Below are 20,400 nucleotides of genomic sequence, written 5' to 3' on the forward strand. Positions count from 1 at the left end.
ACTAGTAAGAAAGACTTAACTTGGCTTTCCTATCTTTTCTGGTCAGGCAAAGGTTTCCAGAAACCTTTCATTATTTTGGTCTCACACCTTGCAGCAAAACAGAGGGGAGAGGCATTTTATGTGGAAGCCCTTGAGGAACATTGTAATTGTTTTTTCCTTATCAGTTTTATTGGAAATGTTTAGTTTGCTTCTTGTTTTATCTACCAGCATGCCTCTAATTTGCTAGATGCTATTTATTAATTTTTTTTAAAAAAATTTAACATTTTTATTTATTATTTTTGAGAGACAGAGAGAGAGTGTGAGCGGGGGAGGGGCAGAGAGAGAGAGGAGACAGAACCTGAAGCAGGCTCCAGGCTCTGAGCTGTCAGCACAGCCTGACATGGGGCTCGAACCCATGAACCATGAGATCGTGACCTGAGCCGAAGTCGGATGCTTAACCGACTGAGCCACCCAGATGCCCCTATTTGTTAATTTTTTAGACCACACATTTTTTATTTATCAATGACTCTTCATTACCACATGCGTTGTAAAACATTTTGAGTATTTTAAGCACCCTATGACCATCTTCACCATCCATTCCTGCTAACGACTTTAAAATAAGCACCAGACCACAATCCTCAATAAAAACCCCAGGCCCCAAGCAAACATAAGACTCACTCTCCTTTCCTTTCCCGGTCTCCTGGACGCTTTGTCTGTATCTTCACCCTCACTCTGCCTTTAATAAATTCGGCTCTCACTTCCTCTCAAAAATAAAAATAATAATGAGCACCAAAATGACCAAGACGTTTGAGAAGTGAATCCTTAATAAAGGTAATTACTAACCATGGTATGCACCTGGCCAAGCTACACGCATGGCTTGAGAGAGGAATCTCACGAAGGACCCTCATGCACTGCGTTAGGTCCAAGCTCTAAATGTTTTATCAGTAGGGGTAGAGGAGCAATAAGAGTTCTCTCCGTTTTTCTGACCCATAACCTCAGGAGAGAAGTGTTCTCACCCAGCACAAGCCAGGCTACGTCTCTGCGGTGTGGTAGTACACATGCCCTAGAGGAGAAGCCTCCTCTGAGACAACCTCACTGTCCTCATTTCCAGGAACCGTTATGGTCAGCAGAGCAGCTAATCTCACTGCCAGGAGGGATGGAAGCCAAAGGGAGCCTCAAATAACTGTGTACCAGGACATTCTGGGCTTTGAAATAGCTGCCTTCACCTCATGGGCCATTTGAAGAAATCTATACAGAACTTAAAAACAAGCTGTAATAGAATCTTACCCAGCAGAAGCAAGATTCTGCCAGATATTCTTGCTCCTTCCCTTTGTTTTTTTTTTCCCAGAGTTTCTTCCTCAGCTCAAATTTTTTCCCTCTCTAGTCACTCACTCCCCAGATAGTTTAATTCTCCTCTGGATATAATCATTATGCATAGTAGATACGAGGAAATGCACTTTCCTTAGTTATTCCACTTTCCTTAGTGCCACTGCTGGTCTCTTGGGTGGAGGGTTCCACCTCCTCTTGACACGTCTAACGCACACCCATCAGCTCAACCCTCATGCTCACACTACCCCTATTTTGTTTAACGACTTTACCATCTACATAGTTCACACTACAAACCTCAGTTATCTTACTTTCTTCCTTCTCTCCATCACGCTCCCCTCCTCCAGACACATTCTGTCAGGCACCAAGTCCTGTCACTTCTGCCTGTGGAAGGTTTCTGGAATCCTGGGATTTTGCAGAAATGGGTTAGCTTCTCTCCAGACCAAAGTCTGTTTCCAATTTATCTTTCACATAGCCATTAATTATTCTTCCAGAACAAATATCCAGTTTTGCCTCTCCCCTGCTTAATATCCAGTAGTCGCCCACTGTCTGGATAAAGTTTTATTTCTTTATCAGTGTGTACACGGTTCCTCCACGTTCCTTCACCCTCAATCAAAATTCACCTTTTCTGCTGAATTCTTAGCTCACTACTTTCTGCCAAAATGACAGTCAGGTTTTCGAAGATCTTAGCCCAGAAGTGGTTTTGTAATGTGCTGTCTAGTTTGAGTTGCATGTTTACATCAACTAGAGAGTTCTCTGGAGGAAACAGAAAGTATTCCAGGGGGAGAATGGCAGGGGGTGGGGGAGGACAGTGAGGGTGATGTTGCAAATGACCAGTATCCTAGAGTGGCACCATATTTTGCTTACTCTGCATGCTGGCAGTGGTAATAGCCCCAAATCACCCAGTGCCAGGGTTTGGTTCTGGAGGAAATTGTGCAGATTCCAAATATTGTTTTTTATTTAATGTTTATTTGTTTTTGAGAGAGAGAGAGAGACAGAGAATGAGCAGGGTAGGGGCTGAGAGAGGGGGAAACAGAGGATCTGAAGCGAGCTCTGTGCTGACAGCAGACAGCCCAATGTGGGGCTCAACTCACGAACCTCGAGATTGTGACCTGAGCTGAAGTCAGACCTTAACTGACTGAGCCACCCAGGCACCCCCAGGTTCCAAATATTGTTAAAATGAAAAGATAGTTGGTAAGATTCCCATGCACTTTGGGAACCAATTCCTTTATACTGTATTTTTTAAGGTTTTCCTATAAGTTTTATTTATTTTCTGGTGAAATATCTACACCCTCTCATGGATGAAATCATTTGCACGCCTTTTATTCCTTTCTCCCCTAGCACTTCTGAGGAGGATGCACATTCAACAAATTATCATAATTTATTAAATAAAAGGGTACAAAGCACCATGAGCAAGGCATATAGAGTGCCCACAATGGAAATCCAACACGCACATGCATGCGTGTGCACACAAATGGAACAGACCTTGAAACGTATCTGTCTTTTCTCCAACTCAAGTGACAGCTTTGTTAATTTATGACCAGCAATATAAATAGCTTCTATATAGAATTTATATGTATGCCTATTCTGTTGTTGTTTATAGCCGTCTGGTAAGAACAAGCAAACATGGGTTCTACTGATGTCAATAGGCAGAGTTGCTACAGCATATTTATTCAAAATAAGTGATTGCTGTGGGTTCTGATGTAAATAGACAAGCTACAGATACATTTATGAATTTGGATGTCTGCTTACATAAGCAATAAAGTATGGTGGCTACAAGCAGGCCACGGGGAGCCAGACTGGCTCCTGTTCCATCCTGGGTCCACTATTTACTATCTGTGTAATCTTGGACACTGCATCTGTAAAAATAAATAATCACATTAACAACCTCATAGGTTGTTATGAGGATTAAATAAGTTAATACCTGTAAAGCATGTGGCACATGTTAAGTGCCTGCCACAGGGTCAATGCTCTACAAATGTTACCTATTGGTTTTGCTCACATAAAGCAATAATATTATATTTCATAGATAAAGGTGGGGGTTTTGTCAGAGGTATACCAGGGTATGATTTACTAAGTATAGACAAGGGAGTCCAGGGATTTAATACCACATTTGTTACCATCAGGGCTGAGATTTAGTTAAAGTGTTAACTGAGAATGACAGTATTTTCAGAGTTCGAATAGGACATTTACTCTAGTATTGTTAGCATATGAAATGGTTAAAACAGTAGTAGAGTCTTCACGTAGGCAGCTTCCTGTCGACTTACTTTCAAAAAAATGCACTTCTCTAATTATATGAATATATTGTGTCCCATTTAACCAAATTGTGACAAATTAAGGGAAGAGGTGGAAGTGCCTGAAAAGCTGATGGAAGCTTTCAAAATGCAGAACACCTTAGAATATCAACAACAGTTTGTTTTTCCTTCAGACTTTGGGTTTCATTCTGGAGGCAAACAAGAGTACGGTATCTTGAATTTCTTCACTGGGTAATTTAAAACCCGGTGATATTGTGCACAGCAGCTGCACACATCATGAGTTCAGCATCAATTACAAACGAAACTGGTCATATGTTGTCCTTCATAGCTGTTACTATGTTCAAATCAAAAACCCAAGTCAACAAAATGGTATGAATATTGACGACCATAAGTCTTTTGATTAACCCTTGGGTTTGGGCTTTAAACAAACATTCATTTTTAAATTCTTAGTTCTTATCTACCCAAATAGACTATACTTGCTAATTACATATCCAGTCCTTACTATACTCCAGTAAGTGTCCTTATGAGAAAACTATACAGAGTAGTTGCAGCTTTTAGATAATACAGCAACCTCAAGAAGAAAGTGAGGGCAGTACTGAACACTTTAAGAGTATAGAATCTATAGACCAGTGTTCTTTGTATAGCATTTACACTGACATCTAGTTTTAGGAACTAAAAACCTTGTATAACTTTAAATTGCTATTTTAGAAAGGGGAGTGGCGTTTTTCAAGGACTATGTTCCACTTGGTCTCTCTCTGATGCCAACTAACCAATATAGCCGTTCTCATTCTGCTGCTGTGGGAAACAAGCAACAACAGAAAAGTAATAATGAGTTGAAAACAATTCAGTCTTAAGCACAGCCAAGGAGATGAAAGCGAGAGTCCCAGAACGCCTCTCTTCCCAGCGCTCCCGGCCCGGGGCGGAGCACTTGCCAGCCAAATGAGGTGGGAACCTTGTACCCGGCGAGGCGCTGGAGGCGGGGCCCCGGGACTGTTCCCCCCGGGAGCAGCGGAGCTGCGCTGTGGGCCCCTCCCGGATTCTAGCGGACCCCGGGCGCGGGCACTGGAGCGCGTGTGCAGTTAAAAGGCAGCTACCGAGCGGGCAGTCGAGCGGAGTGTTCGCGGGTCACCGGCTGCAGGCGCGATGAGACCGGGAGAGGAGCGGCCCTTGGAGGGGGGCGCTTGCAGCGGCGTCTCCCAGCTGGAGCTGCTGAAGCTGCGCGCCGCGGAGCGCATTGACGAGGCGGCCGAGCGCCTGGGGGCCCTGAGCCGCGCGATCTGGAGCGAGCCCGAGCTGGCCTACGAGGAGCACCGGGCCCACGGCGTGCTGACGCGCTTCTTCGAGCGCGAGCCTCCAGCTGCCTCTTGGGCAGTGCAGCCGCACTACCAGCTGGCCACGGCCTTCCGCGCAGAGTGGGAGCCGCTGGGGGTCCGTGCGGCGCGGCGCCCGCTGCAGCTGGGCTTCCTCTGCGAATACGACGCGCTGCCCGGCATCGGGCACGCCTGCGGCCACAACCTGATCGCCGAGGTCGGGGCGGCGGCCGCGCTGGGCGTGAAGGGGGCCCTGGAGGGGCTCCCCGGGCCGCCTCCGCCGGTGAAGGTGAGGTGGGGTCCTGGCGCGGGATTTTCATCGCCTGCCCAGACCGGGTCGTACCCGGGGACGGCGGGACCCGGCGCTTCCCGTGCGCACCTGCCGCCTCGGAGTCCCGGCCTCGCTTTTGCCAGAAGGCAGAACTCCTGGATCAAAGTCAGTAGTGCTTGAGGTGCCGACCCAGCGACTTTTTGCAGATTTTTGTTTCCTCTTCTGTAGTTGTAAACGATTGAGTAGACTGGCCCTAAGGAAAGAACTTAGGACCAAGCCTGGTTTTCGTTGTGATTTATTTTTGGTAACAGAATTAACTGCGATTTGCTGACGAGGTTGTGCAATCTCTGGAAGAAGTAGTTATTGTAGGGAAACCTCCAGCCCCTCTTTATTAGGCTCCAAAACCTCTTTTGTTTGTGGCAGTCATAGGAGCTGTTGTGATTCGAATCGTTGGTATTTGGATAGGAATTTTTCAGTCATTGCAACTACCAAACCTTCCCTCAAAAATTGGAGAAGTGAATGAATACTACATAGATGAGTTCATCCTTAAGTTTTAATATTTATTTCATGATATTAAGAAATTTCTCCTTTAAGTGGGGAAATGTCATTTATGCTTGTTGTAGGGCAAGTTTAATCTCGTGTTACTGTGTTTTTTCAGATGGTATTCTTCATTCTGGGAGCTAATTCAATCATCAACATTTGGCTTAATAAGGGCAAGGCTGATGTTTTATTTTCATATTCTATAGCCCATTTTTTTCCCAATGTCAGTAACTTTTCTCTTTTATCTTAACAGTTCCATCTTTTGTAGCTTTTTCTCTTTAGCTGCCTTCTCTTTTCAGCTTCTGGCGGCTTGTTTTTTGCATCTGGGTAGGTTTTTGTTTTGGGGGGGCGGGTCCTTTGCTATTGCATGAAACACGGGAGAGATTTAATTTTAACCAGACTTATGAAAGTTTCAGAGACGTCAGCAAGATTTAACTTGAAGTCATCAAATTTAAGGAGTCAAGGGTTCAGAGTAGAAAGCAGGTTCAATTATGAGTTCGAGTGCTTTGTAACTTCCAAAGAAGGCTCGACTTTGGGAAACGTACACCTTTGAATGGTAATGCACAGTTTTAGCAAGGTTATCAGTCCTCTCTTAAAATGGAATTTATGTTGATTCCCTTAACAAGCCAAGACTTTTTCCAATTTGTTTCATTGTATTCCTGTATATGATCTTGAAAGTGTATTAGTTGTTTATAATTTTTCTTTGCTTTTAAAAATTGTTTGAAGAAGTTAAGCTTAAATATCAAAGTAAAATGTTTATTCTGTAAAGTTCTCTTTTGTTTAATTAGGTGTTTGGTGACCAGTAAATCTGCCTGGTTGAACTGGTGGAATCGAATTAGTAAGTTTGTGTAATAGTCGGCTGTTTCTAACTGTGGTGTTAAGGTTTATTTAATGTTCTTTATAAAGGTTTAATGAGTTAAGATCTTTTAATGAGTTAGCTCAGTAAGGAATCAAGAGTTCAGGTCTGAGGATCAGAACATCTAATCCTTGCTCTGCCTGGAGACTTGCAGTGTGTCCTGGGACAAAACACTTCACTCCATGCCTCAAAACCACCATCTCTGACATCCCTGAAATGATGACATATACTGCTCACCTACCTCACAGGGTTGTTGTGGGGATAACTAATAAGCAACTGGAACGTTCCTAACCAGTAAAGTGTTTATGAATAATTATATACATTACTAAAAGACTTAGTCAAGAAGAAGCTTTAAGAAATAAGTCCTAAAGAATTTTGAGGAATTAATTCAGTATATAGTATTTATCTTTTTTCATCTTTGCCTTTAGTTATATAAAATTGAGTTATAAAATTAGGAAAAGTTTCATGGTGTAGCTTTAGTGCATACTTTGTGCCAAATTGGTATAACACTGTAAATTTAAATGTGTAGTTAACTTAGCACCGTAGATTTATGCCCACTGCATTATTTAAGTGTCAGAGAACAACACCTCTCTCCATAGTTCAAGGACTTTAATGTAGGTTGTGAATACCTATGCAAGGGAACCTGTTTGATATTTTCCTGCGAGGATTTTGTTGTTGTTGTTTTGCTCTGACACAGGTATATCCTTCTAGGTAGTTGTCCTGGGAACGCCTGCAGAAGAAGATGGTGGTGGCAAAATTGATTTAATTGAAGCAGGGGCTTTTAAAAATCTTGATGTTGTTTTTATGGCCCACCCATCCCAAGAGAATGCTGCTTATTTACCTGATGTGGCTGAACATGAGTGAGTAATCAAGTTGAAATAAGCTCCTTAGTGGAAAAGACTGTTAAGATATTTCTGTGTCCTAACTGGAGACTAAAACCCGGTACTTATATATTGAAAAAGTAAGTTGAAAAATGATGATGTGATGCCTTACTTGATTTCCATTGAATAACATTTGGTAAGCCTCTTCTATTTGAGATGGTGTTTGTAATTGGACTATTAACCTAGTGCACGGGGCACCTGGGTGGCTGAGTCGGTTAAGTGTCCTGACTCTTGATTTTGGCTCGGGTCATGATCTCATGGTCGTGACACTGAGCTCCGCATCAGGCTCCATGCTGAGTGTGGACCCTGCTTGGGATTCTCTCTGCCCCTCCCCTGTGTACATGCACACTCTCTCTCAAAATAAATAAACACTAAAAAAATAGTGCCTAAAAAGCATTAAGACTAGCAAACAGAATATGTTGACGCTTGTATTCTATTCTGAACTGAGAGCAATTAGGTTTCTAGAAAACATCTATCCTTTGACATGGGTTGTCTTTGCAATTGAATAGATTTGTAAGAGGCAGCTTTATTAGGGGCGCCTGGGTGGCTCAGTCGGTTGAGCATCCGACTTCGGTTCAGGTCATGATCTCACAGCTCGTGGGTTCGAGCCCCACGTCAGGCTCTGTGCTGACAGCTCAGAGCCCAGAGCCTGCTTCAGAATCTATGGCTCCCTCTCTCACTCTTTGTCCTTCCCCTGCTCATGCTCTGTCTCTCTCTCTCTCTCTCTCTCTCTCAAAAATGAATAAACATTAAAAAAAAAAAGAGGCAGCTTTATTAGACTTGGGAAGAAAACACACTTCTCTAGTTTACTTCTTGTAATTTGAGTTCTTTGCAAAGAGGGTAAATTATATTTCTGAGAGAAAAGACAGAAACTAGCTGTGGATTTTAGTGGAATTTGCATCTGTACTCTTCTGATTTGTCCGGTGCCGAAACATTTTATTTATTTTCCTGTATGTGGAAGAGCTCACTTTTTTGGATCGCTGAAGTGGATTGAAGTTTGCACACCAGAAGTTTCAGTCACAGTAGTTAATGGGCCAGTCACCGGGCCAGTCTCCAGGAGCCACTGTTGATCTGCTTCGGGAAAACCACATGTTCTCCTCTGTGGGAGCTAGGGAGTGATAAAACCATTGCAGCTGCGCTTCTAGGTGGTACTCGCGTATCTTCCAGCTCAGAATGACCCGAGGCCTTGTTTTCACAGGATGACCATTTTAATCTTCCTTCTTATCACCAAGAGTTGATGCTGTGGCAGCAGGAAGAATCTTTCAACTTTGGTTTTGGGGGTAGTGCATACTGGAACACCTGCAGAGGATCTTAGAGGTTAGAAGTCTCTGCCAAGGCCTCTGGCTAGAAGAGGCCTGCAACTGTAGGCTTACCAGCCCGTTAGCCTTCTAGGACTTCGAGTTGGGCTTCTTGGCCTTGATCCATCAGCCCAGTTGGCCTCAGGCCTTTTCTTAGTCTCTGGCTTCTTAGAGTTTTCATTGGCCATCTGTTAAGATGGAAAAGGGAACAAGAATACAAACTAATTTTTGAAAATATTATGATCTTTTCATCCTAAAAATCTCCAACAATAAGTAAGATAAAACACTATGTTCATATTGACCACCTTTCCTGCATCTTGTCCCTTCTTGAGAGGCATGTATCCTTCCCGGACTTTTTTTTTTTTAACGTTTTATTTATTTTTGAGACAGAGAGAGACGGAGCATGAACAGGGGAGGGTCAGAGAGAGGGAGACACAGAATCTGAAACAGGCTCCAGGCTCCGAGCCATCAGTCCAGAGCCCGACGTGGGGCTCGAACTCACGGACCGCGAGATCGTGACCTGAGCTGAAGTCGGACGCTTAACCGACTGAGCCACCCAGGCGCCCCCTTCCAGGACTTTTTGAGCATAGTTATAAACCTAAATAGGTACATATATAAATTGAATTTTAAGGGAGGATTCTTTTTTCCCCCTTAAATATTCTGCTAAATATATTGTTGGTCTGGCTCTTCCTTTTGATTTTTTTAAGTTTATTTATTTATTTTGAGAGACAGAGAGAGAGGGAGTACCAGTGGGTGCATGTGCAGGGTAGGGGCAGAGAGAGAGAATAATCCCAAGCAGGCTCCACACTCAGCACAGAGCCTGAAGCAGGACTCAATCCCACTAACTGTGAGATCATGGATACTCAGTGGACTGAGCCACCCAGGCACCCCCCCGTCAGTTTGTTTAAAATACACTTTTTGTCTTATTTTTCCTTTCCTTTTCCTATGTTCATCTGTTTTGTTTCTTAAATTCCACATGAGTGAAATCATATATTTGTCTTTGACTTATTTCGCTTAGCATAATACATTCTAGTTCTATTCACGTTGTTGCAAATGGCAAGGTTTTATTCTTTTTGATTGCCAAGTAATATTCCATACTTTGGCTATTGTTGATAGCACTGCTGTAAACATTGGGGTGCTTTGAATCATCATTTTGTATCGTTTGGGTAAACACCTAATAGTGCAGTTGCTGGGCCATAGGGTAGTTCTATTTTTAATTCAAAAAAATTTTTTTAATGTTTTATTTATTTTTGAGCGATAGAGACAGAGCACGAGTGGGGGAGGGGCAGGGAGAAGAGACACCGAATCTGAAGCAGGCTTCAGGCTCTGAGGTGTCAGCACAGAGCCCGATGAGGGGCTTGAACTCACAAACCATGAGATCATGACCTGAGCAGAAGTTAGATGCTTAACTGAGCCACCCAGGAGCCCCTATTTTTAATTTTTTGAGGAACCTCCATACGTTCTTCAGAGTGGCTGTACAGTTTGCATTCCCACCAACGGTGCAAAGTGTTCCCCTTTTTCTGCATTCTCGCCAATGTCTGTTGTTTCCTAGCCATTCTGACAGGTGCAAAGTAGTATCTCATTGTGGTTTTGATTTGTATTTCCTTGATGATGAGTGATGTAGAGTATCTTTTCAGGTGTCTTTTAGTATCTGGATGTCTTCTTAGGAAAAGTGTCTATTCCTGTCTTTTGCCTATTTCTTGACTGGATTATTTATTTTTTGGGTGTTGAGTTTGATAAGCCTTTTTAACAGATTTTGGATACTAACCCTTTATCTGATATGTCATTTGCAAATGTCTTCTCCCATTTTGTCCATTGCCTTTCAGTTTTGTTGATTGTTTCCTTCACTGTGCAGAAGGCTTTTATCTTGATGAAGTCCCAATAGTTCATTTTTGCTTTTGTTTTCCTTGCCTCCAGAGACCTGTCAAGTAAGAAGTTGCTGTGGCCAGGGTCAAAGAAGTTGTTGCATGTTTTCTCCTCAAGGAGTTTGATGGTTTCCCATCTCACATGTGGGTCTTTCATCGATTTTGAGTTTATTTTTGTGAATGGTGTAAGAAAGTGGTCCGGGTTCATTCTTCTGCATGTCACTGTCCAGTTTTCCCAGCACCATTTGCTAAAGAAACTGTCTTTTTCTCATTGGATATTCTTGCTTACTTTGTCAGAAATTAGTTGGTCATACGTTTGTGGATCCATATCTGGGTTTTCTATTCTGTTCCATTGATTATATGCCTGTTTTCATGCCAGTACCATACTGTCTTGATGATTACAGCTTTGTGTAAAACAGCTTGAAGTCCAGAATTGTGATGCCTCCAGCTTTGATTTTCTTTTTCAACATTACTTTGGCTATTCAGGGTCTATTCGGGTTCTATACAAATTTTAGGATTGTTCTAGCTCTGTGAAGAATGCTGGTGTTATTTTAATAGGGATTGCATTGCACGTGCAGATTGCTTTGGGTAGTATCAACATTTTAACAACATTTGTTCTTCAAGTCCATGGGCATAGAATGTTGTCTTTTCCATTTCTTCGTGTCTTCTTCAATTTCTTTCATAAGCTTTCTATAGTTTTTCAGCATACAGATCTTTTACCTCTTTGGTTAGGTTTATTCTTAGGTATGTTATGGTTTTTTGTAGAATTGTAGATGGGATTCGTTCCTTGATTTCTCTTCATGCTGCTTCATTATTGACATACAGAAATGCAACCGGTTTCTGTATGTTGATTTTATATCCTGCAACTTTGCTGAATTCATGTATCCGTTCTAGCAGTTTTTTGGTGGAGTCTTTCGGGTTTTCCGCGTAGAGGATCATGTCGTCTGTGAAGAGTGAAAGTTTGACTTCTTTGCCAATTTGGATGCCTTTTATTTCTTTTTGTTGTCTGATTGCTGAGGCTAGGACTTCCAGTATTGTGTCAAATAACAGTAGTGAGAGTGGACATCCTGTCATGTTCCTGACCTTGGGGGGAAAGCTTTCAGTTTTTCCCCATTGAGGATGATATTAGCTGTGGGTCTTTCTTATATGGCCTTTATGGTGTCAAGATATGTTCACTCTATCCCTTTCTTGAGGGTTTTTAACAAGAAAGGATGCTGTATTTTGTCAAATCCTTTTTTTTTTTTTTTTGCATCTATTGAGAGGATCATATGGTTCTTATTCTTTCTTTTATTAATGTGGTATATCACATTGATTGATTTGCAAATATTGAACAGGCCCTGCAGCCCAGGAATAAATCCCACTTGATCATGATAAATAATTGTTTTAATGTACTGTTGAATTTGGTTGCTAGATCTTGTTGAGAATTTTTGCATCTGGGTTCATCAGGGATGTTGGCCTATAATTCTTCTTAGGGGGATCTTTGGTTTTGGAATCAAGGTAATGCTGTCTTCATAGAATGAGTTTGGAAACTTTCCTTCCATTTCTGTTTTTTGGAACATTTTGAGAAGAATAGGTGTTAACTTTTCTTTAAATGTGTGGTAGAATTCCCCTGGGAAGCCATCTGGGCCAGCATTCTTGTTTGTTGGGAGATTTTTGATAACTGATTCAATTTCTTTGCTGGTTATGGGCCTGTTCAAATTTCCCATTTCTTCCTGTTTCAGTTTTGGTAGTGTGTGAGTTTCTAGGAATTCGTCCATTTCTTCCAGATTGCCCAGTTTGTTGGCATACAATTTTTCATAGTATTTCTTATAATTGTATTTTTGTGGTGTTGATTGTGATCTCTCCTCTTTCATTTGTGATTTTATTTATTTGGGTCCTTTCCTTTCTCTTTTATGATAAAGCTGGCCAGGAGTTTATCAGTTTTATTTATTCTTTCAAAGAACCAGCTCTTAGTTTCATTGATCTGTTCTACTGGTTTTTTTTGTTTGTTTGTTTGTTTGTTTGCTTCTATATTGTTTATTTCTGCTCTAATCTTTCTTATTTCCCTCCTTCTGCTGGCTTTGTGTTTTATTTGCTGTTCCTTTTCTAGCGCCTTTAGGTGCCTTTAGGAGTGAGGTTAGATTGTGTATTTGGGACCTTTCTTGCTTCTTGAGATAGGCCTGAATTGCAATATACTTTACTCTTACAGGGAGACAAACCATAAGAGACTCTTAAATACAGAGAACAAACTGAGGGCTACTGGAGGGGAAGGGGGTTGGGAGGATGGGCTAAATGGGTGATGGGCCTTAAGGAGGGCACTTGTGATGAGTACTGGTGTTGTATGTAAGTGATAAATCACTAAATTCTGCTCCTGAAACTAATACTACACTGTATGTTAATTAACATGAATTTAAATTACTAAAATAAATAAAAAGTAAAATATGCTCTCTAAAATGTTTTAAAATACACTAAAAATACTAATGCTGAAAAAAATAACCATTAACACTTATTTTCCTATAGTTAGTTGTATGTTAATTATACTTAGATTTGAACCCTGAAAGAAATGGTGCTAGAGCCATTTTCATAAAGGTCATCCTCTTCCATTTTATATTTATCACCAGTTTTGTTAAAATTCCAGTTTCAAGGTGATGGTGATAAGATATATATCAAGGAACTAACAAATATCCTAAAATCTTAAAAATATATTTGGATGCTTTTAACTTGTTTTTATTTTGCCAGCAGAATGTTTTGAATTCATCAAGGAATATGAGCATGCCAAGGATTCTTGAATCTAGTTTGTTAAAAAAAAAAAAACTAAGTCTAGAATAGCTTTTTGGTAATTTAAATGTGGGTACTATTACTTAGGCTTAAAAAGTGTTGCCTATACAAGTCATCTTTATAAATAACTATTTAATATGCAATCCTTTCTTTAACCCTTATTTTTTATTGTATCTGAGTAGCTAAATTGGTATGAGAACTATTTGGAAGTGCAGTAACATAACTGATAAAATTTTGAGATATTAGTGATGCAGGTGTTTTGGAACACTAATAAAATGTTGGTCAGGAACAACTGACTTAATGCTAGAATATCTTAGGATATTGTGAGTGTAATCTGGTATTCAGAGGTTGTCTTAATTCATTTCAGATTGTCACCTATTTCTGTTTTCCTTCACCTGCCCTCCCCCACTTAAGATAGAATTAACTGAGTTTCGCAGACATTTTATATAGAGTTATTACTATGCAGTGTAGAAGGAGACAGGAGCCCTCTTTTTGTAATTCCAGTGCCTAATACAGAATTGCATGTTTGTTTGAATTGAGTTGTGTACAAATTAAATTTCTATTGGGGGTTGGTTGAACAAAATTCTCTCTCTCTCTCTCTCTCTCTTTTCTCTTTTTTGGAATGCTTTCTTTGTGTCAGTCACTGTGTTACATAATAGTAAACTACAACTAAGGTATATAAATTGCTGTGTTATTTCTACAAATGATTTGCAAATAAAAATTCCAGCAGTGTTACTTAATTCTGAATACTTGTTGGGTAATTCTAATTACGGTACGTGGATTTTCTTTAGTGACTTTGAAAAGAGTAATTCCAAATGATGTTTTGTTTCCTAGTGTGATTGTGAAATACTATGGAAAAGCGTCTCATGCTGCTGCATATCCCTGGGAAGGAGTAAATGCATTAGATGCTGCTGTTCTCGCCTACAACAATCTGTCTGTGTTGAGACAGCAAATGAAACCAACCTGGAGAGTTCATGGTACGAATGTCAAGTATGTTGTGTAATGGATGGTGCTTAATATATTTCAGTGCCATGTAATTAACATTTGATTTTTTAAAATTGTAAACATTTTATATACTTTATATGAATATTCCAAACTTTTTAAACAGTTTCCAAAATTCATGTGACAGGATACTAGGATGTTTGTATGTGTTGGCTAAGAAAACAATTAAAAAAGTATTTATGTATAAATGGAATGGTCATTTTGAGTATTAGAGATAATGTTTTATGTAAGGATGTACATGTTTTCTGTGGGTATTTGAAAGTTGGATCTTGATTTTCCAGTTATCCTCACTGTTTTTTAATGGTAACAAATCATTTTCTCAATTTAAAAAAGTTATGGTTACTGGTTTTATTTTCTCAAGTGCTGATAAAATGAGTAACATCTTTTAAAATTATGTGTATCACCTTAATGTAACTACAGTAATAAAGTATGATCTTAAAGGTATGAATTTATTTTTTAGTTATTTTCTTATGATTTGGGAAACTGTTATACTTTAATATCTATTTTTTACCTGATTTTGTTATAGGCTTAAATTAGTTTGTAATTGCACTTTGACCAATGTCCTACCTTAGTTTTTCTAAGAGAAATATGTAAAAATAATTAATAATTTTTAAAGCAGATCAAATAAATTTAGATTTTGTGTATCTATTTCAGTTATTATTTTGAATGGATAAATCTTTCCTCTCAGTGTAGTTCCAAATAAATGTATTTGTTTTGACAGTTAATAGCACTTAGTGATCTTCGACCTGCATCGGTTTCTTGCTGGTATAAAAATTATGTTCCCAGAGCTAAATACCATTGAAAATATTCATAGGAATCTGGAAATACGAGGATAATTATAGAACCTTGTGCCATTTTTTTTTCTTTTAAGTCAAAAGTTTATCAAAACGTACAACTATTACTACTTTATTAAGCCTACTGAAATAAACTCTTTCAGAAGTCTTAAGATTGTTATAAAAGTTTCTAAGAGTTTCTTTATAATCATGCAACATAATTTCTCAACATCGTTTAAATTCCTTAGAATTAAGTATGGATAGACAATTTTTTATCTCTTAGCCAGAAAGCATTGCCCTATGTATAGAAACTTTTGTACAAAAAAAAAAAAAAAAAAAGAAAAGAAAAAAATTTTGTACAGCACATCAAAAATCATTGATTGGTATATCTGTGAAGCTAATAAATTGAAATTGTTTTTCTTCATGTACATATTGAAAATTCTATGGGTGTATTTAAACTTAAGGAAATGGTCTCCAAGCTCAATTTCAGTAATTTGGTTCTTTTTGTAGGCATAATAAAAAGTGGTGGTGTAAAACCCAATATCATTCCGTCTTATTCTGAATTAATCTATTACTTCCGTGCACCCTCAATGAAAGAACTTCCAGTTTTGACCAAAAAGGCAGAAGATTGCTTCAGAGCTGCAGCTTTGGCTACTGGGTGTACAGTAAGAACTTTTAAGAGTTAATATAAGTTATAATCAGAGGTATATCTATATGGGCTGGAGTTAAGTTAGAGTATTATTAAATTAGATTAGAACCTAACTTGCCCCTTTTTCATTTGGCAATGTTTAGAGTATGTAAGATCAGTTGAGTGAATGGGTGATGTGAAAGTCTTTAATTCATACTTGTTTTACTCAGTGCCCACATAGAAAGGACTATAGTCATCTTATTGCACTGTAATGAGAATAATTCTTGATAATGCTGAGTTCCCTGCCTTTTTGCAAGATATAGCCTTCCTTATTGGCAGTTGTGTTTTCAGAATTGCTCAGTATAGTTCCTATAAAGGGAACTTTATGGCAAAATCAGCAAAAGCTGTTTCGGGTGAAATTATTAGATATGTGCAGTAACGATATAAATACTTATGGCTTGCTGGATTGAAAGTTAAAATAGATGCAGAAGTTAGTGAAGAAATGTTGTTCATTTAAACCATAAAGTCAGTGATGTTTCTGTGCCAGTCACGTAGGGTATACAGCAGAACGAGAAGTTTCAGAATTACATCAGTCTTTTCCTGGGCGGAGGTTGTAGTCTAGTGGGAGAGACAGGATCTGGGTCTGTGCCTCTCAGCCTACTGATTTGGTAACTTTAGAAAACACCATTTAATAACTTTGGGCCTCCATTTTCTCTTGAAAAAGGGAGATAATAATATACTTTATGTTCTTGTGAAAATTAAATGAGAGAATATTTGTTAAGAGTTAGGGCCTAGACCTCATACTTACAACTTATTTGTTTCTGCTCTCAGATGTATGATTTGTTCACATAGTAATAGTGTCTCACAGTACTAGTGATTCTCAGCATATATGGTAAGTGTCCAGAGAGTAAAAAATTAATCCTTTGTCCCTTATTTATGAGACCAGTGTTCTAACCCCTGAGCTACAGAGCCAATCCTTTATCCCTTATTTATAATTATAAATATAAATATTGATAGAATAAACACATGAACTATTACCGTTAACTCCGAATCTCAAGGCATAATATTCCCTTAGGATAAGGTTCATTGTTACTGGATTTTAATCTATATTTTAAATAGTCTCTTAATAACTTTTTATATTTTGGCTGACTTGTAATACATGAATGACTATTATATATTATAAGTATGTTCTTTCTTTCTTTCTTTCTTTCTTTCTTTCTTTCTTTCTTTCTTTCTTCTCTCTCTCTCTCTCTCTCTCTTTCTTTTTTTAAGTTTATTTTGAGTCAGACTCAACCAAATGAGTCACCTAGATGCCCCGGTTGTCATTATTTCTAGCTTAGATGTTGCTAAGAGTAGAAGAAATGTCAGCTCTGCCATTTTATAATTGACTTTTACTAATGCTATGGCTATTGCCTTTAGTCTGTGGAACTATTATCCATTTTGATTTAATCAAAACTAAATCTATAAATCCTCTTAACTGTATACCTATAAACTGCTTATAATTCTTGACACACTGAAACGCTGAAGTTAATAAATGAGGACATGGGGCTCCTGATGGCTCAGTCGGTAGAGCATGCAACTCTTGATCTCAGGGTTGTGAGTTTGAGCCCCACGTTGGGTGTAGAGATTACTTTTAAAAATAAATAAATAATAAATGAGGACCGTAGCCCACCCTTCTTCATCATAAACCTGTCTCTCCTAGGTACCTTTATATCTTTTGGACCAGTTATTGGTGTCAGTGTTGGCTTATATTTTGAATATGAGTAAAGCTTAATTTTTTTCTTTAAGAGGCTGCAGTCTAGAGCAGTGTTCCTCAGTGTCTGCTCTTTAGACTACCTGCATCAGAATTACTTGGGGGTCCTGGTTAAAATGGAGATTCCTGGGCTTCCCCCACACCCTATATAAGTTACCGAAGTTGAGACTTGCTGGGAGAGTGAGGTGACATCATGTTGTTTGGTGCATATGTAACATGAAGGGGATAGGGCCTGAGGGAAGTCTTATTACCGATTTTTTTAAGGTAAAATATTTAAGAGAATTTATATCTGTAAGGGAAAGTGTACCCTCTTAAACCTCTTGCTGATTTGAAAATTAGATAGTGAATTTGAGTTTTTTATTTCAGAATTTGTCTTACGATTTTTTTTTAGGTAGAAATTAAAGGTGGAGCACATGATTATTACAATGTTCTTCCCAATAAGAGCCTATGGAAAGCTTATATTGAAAATGGAAAAAAACTGGGAATAGAATTTATTTCAGAAGATGCAATGTTGAATGGCCCTTCAGGTAATCAGGTTCTTTCATATATACTATATTGCACTGTTTGAGGAAGGAAAATACCATCTTTGGTTAGAGGGTTTTGTTCGACAGCTTTGGAGGTAGGGAGGTATTGCTCTTAACAATATTTTTCACAAACTTAATGGTTAGGGGAACGAAACTAAAGAACTCTTCAGTGAATGTAAAGTGTTAAATGAGCAGATTTGTTTTTAGAAATAGCGTACTATTTCCTTTGTATTCTAAATAGTTCTAGTGTTTAAATTTGCTTAGTTCTAATTTTAAAGTAAGCTACTTAAAGGAGAAATAGAATTTTAATTCATTGTCAGTCCTCAGTAAGCAGGCTAGCAAGTAGTTATAAGGAGGCATGCCAGTTGCTGAGGAGTAATTATTATGGTTGTTTACTACTAGTTGTTTAGTAAACAACTTAGAATTTAAATAATTATATTGAGGACTATTTTAGAGTTTTTCCTTTTTAAAAGGATCATTTCTAATATGTTTCCATGTTAGAGATGTATCTACTAAAATATAACAATAAATGCTGATGAAGTGGACTCAAAAGGACTTGGCCATAGAAATGGGGTGTTGATGTCATTTACTGAGATAAGGAGTTCAAGAGAAAGCAGGTTGGGGTATGCTATGTTGGTATATATTATTAGTATGTTAAGTTTGATGTGCGTACAGGATTTCTAAGGGGAACTGTTCAGTAGACTGTGGAACCCCCAAATGATGCCTAGGTTGGAGATGTAGGAGTTGGCAATATCTGAAAAGTAACTGAAAACACAGGAGTATTTGGTGTGCTGGTGATTGCCAGCACTTAGGAGACAGGTAAAGGAAGCAATTTAGAGGAGACAGATAGTGACCAGAGAAAATGCCAGACAATCAGGAGAAGTCAAGTCATGGAAGCCAAAGGAGTAGAGAATTTCTAGAAGGAAAGGAGTGGCAAATCATGTCTGGTGCTATAAGAGATTGGATACGTACAGTCTGGCATCTATTGGACTAACAATTAGAAACCCATGGATTGTCTTACTTTTCTAAGGATCTACTGATTTTGGAAATGTTACTTTTGTGGTTCCTGGGATTCATCCATATTTTTACATTGGATCTAATGCCTTGAATCATACAGAACAATATACTGAAGCTGCAGGTATGTGTTATTAGAAGTGAATGTGTGGACATATGTTCTCTTTTTGTGGTAATAGCTCCATGTTTTTTCATTAGCTAACTTTACCTCAGAAAATACTGTATTCTGGTGGGCATTTCAAGAGGTGGTTTAGATATCGAGAGCTAACCTGAAAACCAGTGTATAAGTTTATCATAAATAGGGTGGTTTCTTCATTTATTTTCTCCACCTTTTAGGGTCACAAGAAGCTCAGTTCTACACTTTGCGTACGGCCAAAGCTCTGGCAATGACTGCGTTGGATGTTATTTTTAAACCAGAGTTGCTGGAGAGAATCAAGGAGGACTTTAAATTGCAACTTCAAGAAGAAGAATTTTTAAATACAGTAGAATAAAAGGAAGACCTAGGAGCCACTTATGGATCATTAAGAAGTACTGATTTTTTTCTTGAATCTTTTTTAATTTTTTTTTTTCAACGTTTATTTTGGGGACAGAGAGAGACAGAGCATGAACGGGGAAGGGGCAGAGAGAGAGGGAGACACAGAATGGGAAGCAGGCTCCAGGCTCCGAGCCATCAGCCCAGAGCCCGACGCGGGGCTTGAACTCACGGACCGCGAGATTGTGACCTGGCTGAAGTCGGACGCTTAACCAACTGCGCCACCCAGGCGCCCCTTGAATCTTTTTTAATAATGGAGGAGGGCATGCTTAATTTTTAGTCTTAAGGGAATCAAATTCCTCTTACCTGAAGAGGGAGGCCATGATCCATGATGCAGAGAAAACACATTACCTCATATCTAAAATGAAAAATTTTCAGGGGCGCCTGGCTGGCTCATTCGGAGGAGTGTTCAACTCTTGATCTCATGTGGTTGTTGAGTTTGAGCTGATACGTAATGGCATTTCTTTTCTTTTCTTTTCTTCTCTTCTCTTCTCTTCTCTTTTCTTTTTTTTTAAGATTTTAAGTAAACTCTACATCCGACATGGGGCTCAAACTCACAAAGCCACAAGATTAAGAGTTGCACGCTCCTCTGACTGAGCTAGCTGGGCACCCCTGTAATGGCATTTCTTTTTCTTTTTCCATTTCTTTTGCGATGGCATTTCTTAATCTGGATGATCCATGGCTTATCAGTGATAATATTTTATAAATTCATATGTTGTGGAGCTATATTTTAAAAGATCAGGGGATTTCAAACTTTATATTTAGAATTGATCCATGAAAGATTTTTTCTTTCTTTCTTTCTTTCTTTCTTTCTTTCTTTCTTTCTTTCTTTCTTT

The 20,400-nt window shown here is 39.0% G+C and overlaps 1 protein-coding gene across 1 annotated transcript; it reads left to right on the forward strand.

Moving 5' to 3' along the window:
* The first annotated feature begins 4,366 nt into the window (after nucleotides 1-4,366).
* PM20D2 (peptidase M20 domain containing 2) lies at nucleotides 4,367-19,557 on the forward strand. Its single transcript, XM_040474152.1, has 7 exons — nucleotides 4,367-5,159; nucleotides 7,249-7,397; nucleotides 14,173-14,315; nucleotides 15,624-15,778; nucleotides 17,886-18,021; nucleotides 19,049-19,156; nucleotides 19,369-19,557. Exons 1-7 carry the CDS (start codon nucleotides 4,704-4,706, stop codon nucleotides 19,521-19,523), a joined length of 1,302 nt encoding a protein of 433 aa, XP_040330086.1. The 5' UTR covers nucleotides 4,367-4,703; the 3' UTR covers nucleotides 19,524-19,557.
* The last annotated feature ends 843 nt before the right edge of the window (nucleotides 19,558-20,400 follow it).

Source organism: Herpailurus yagouaroundi, unplaced genomic scaffold (genome assembly GCF_014898765.1).
Source record: "Herpailurus yagouaroundi ecotype Mexico unplaced genomic scaffold, PumYag 139, whole genome shotgun sequence".
NCBI lineage: Eukaryota > Metazoa > Chordata > Mammalia > Carnivora > Felidae > Herpailurus > Herpailurus yagouaroundi.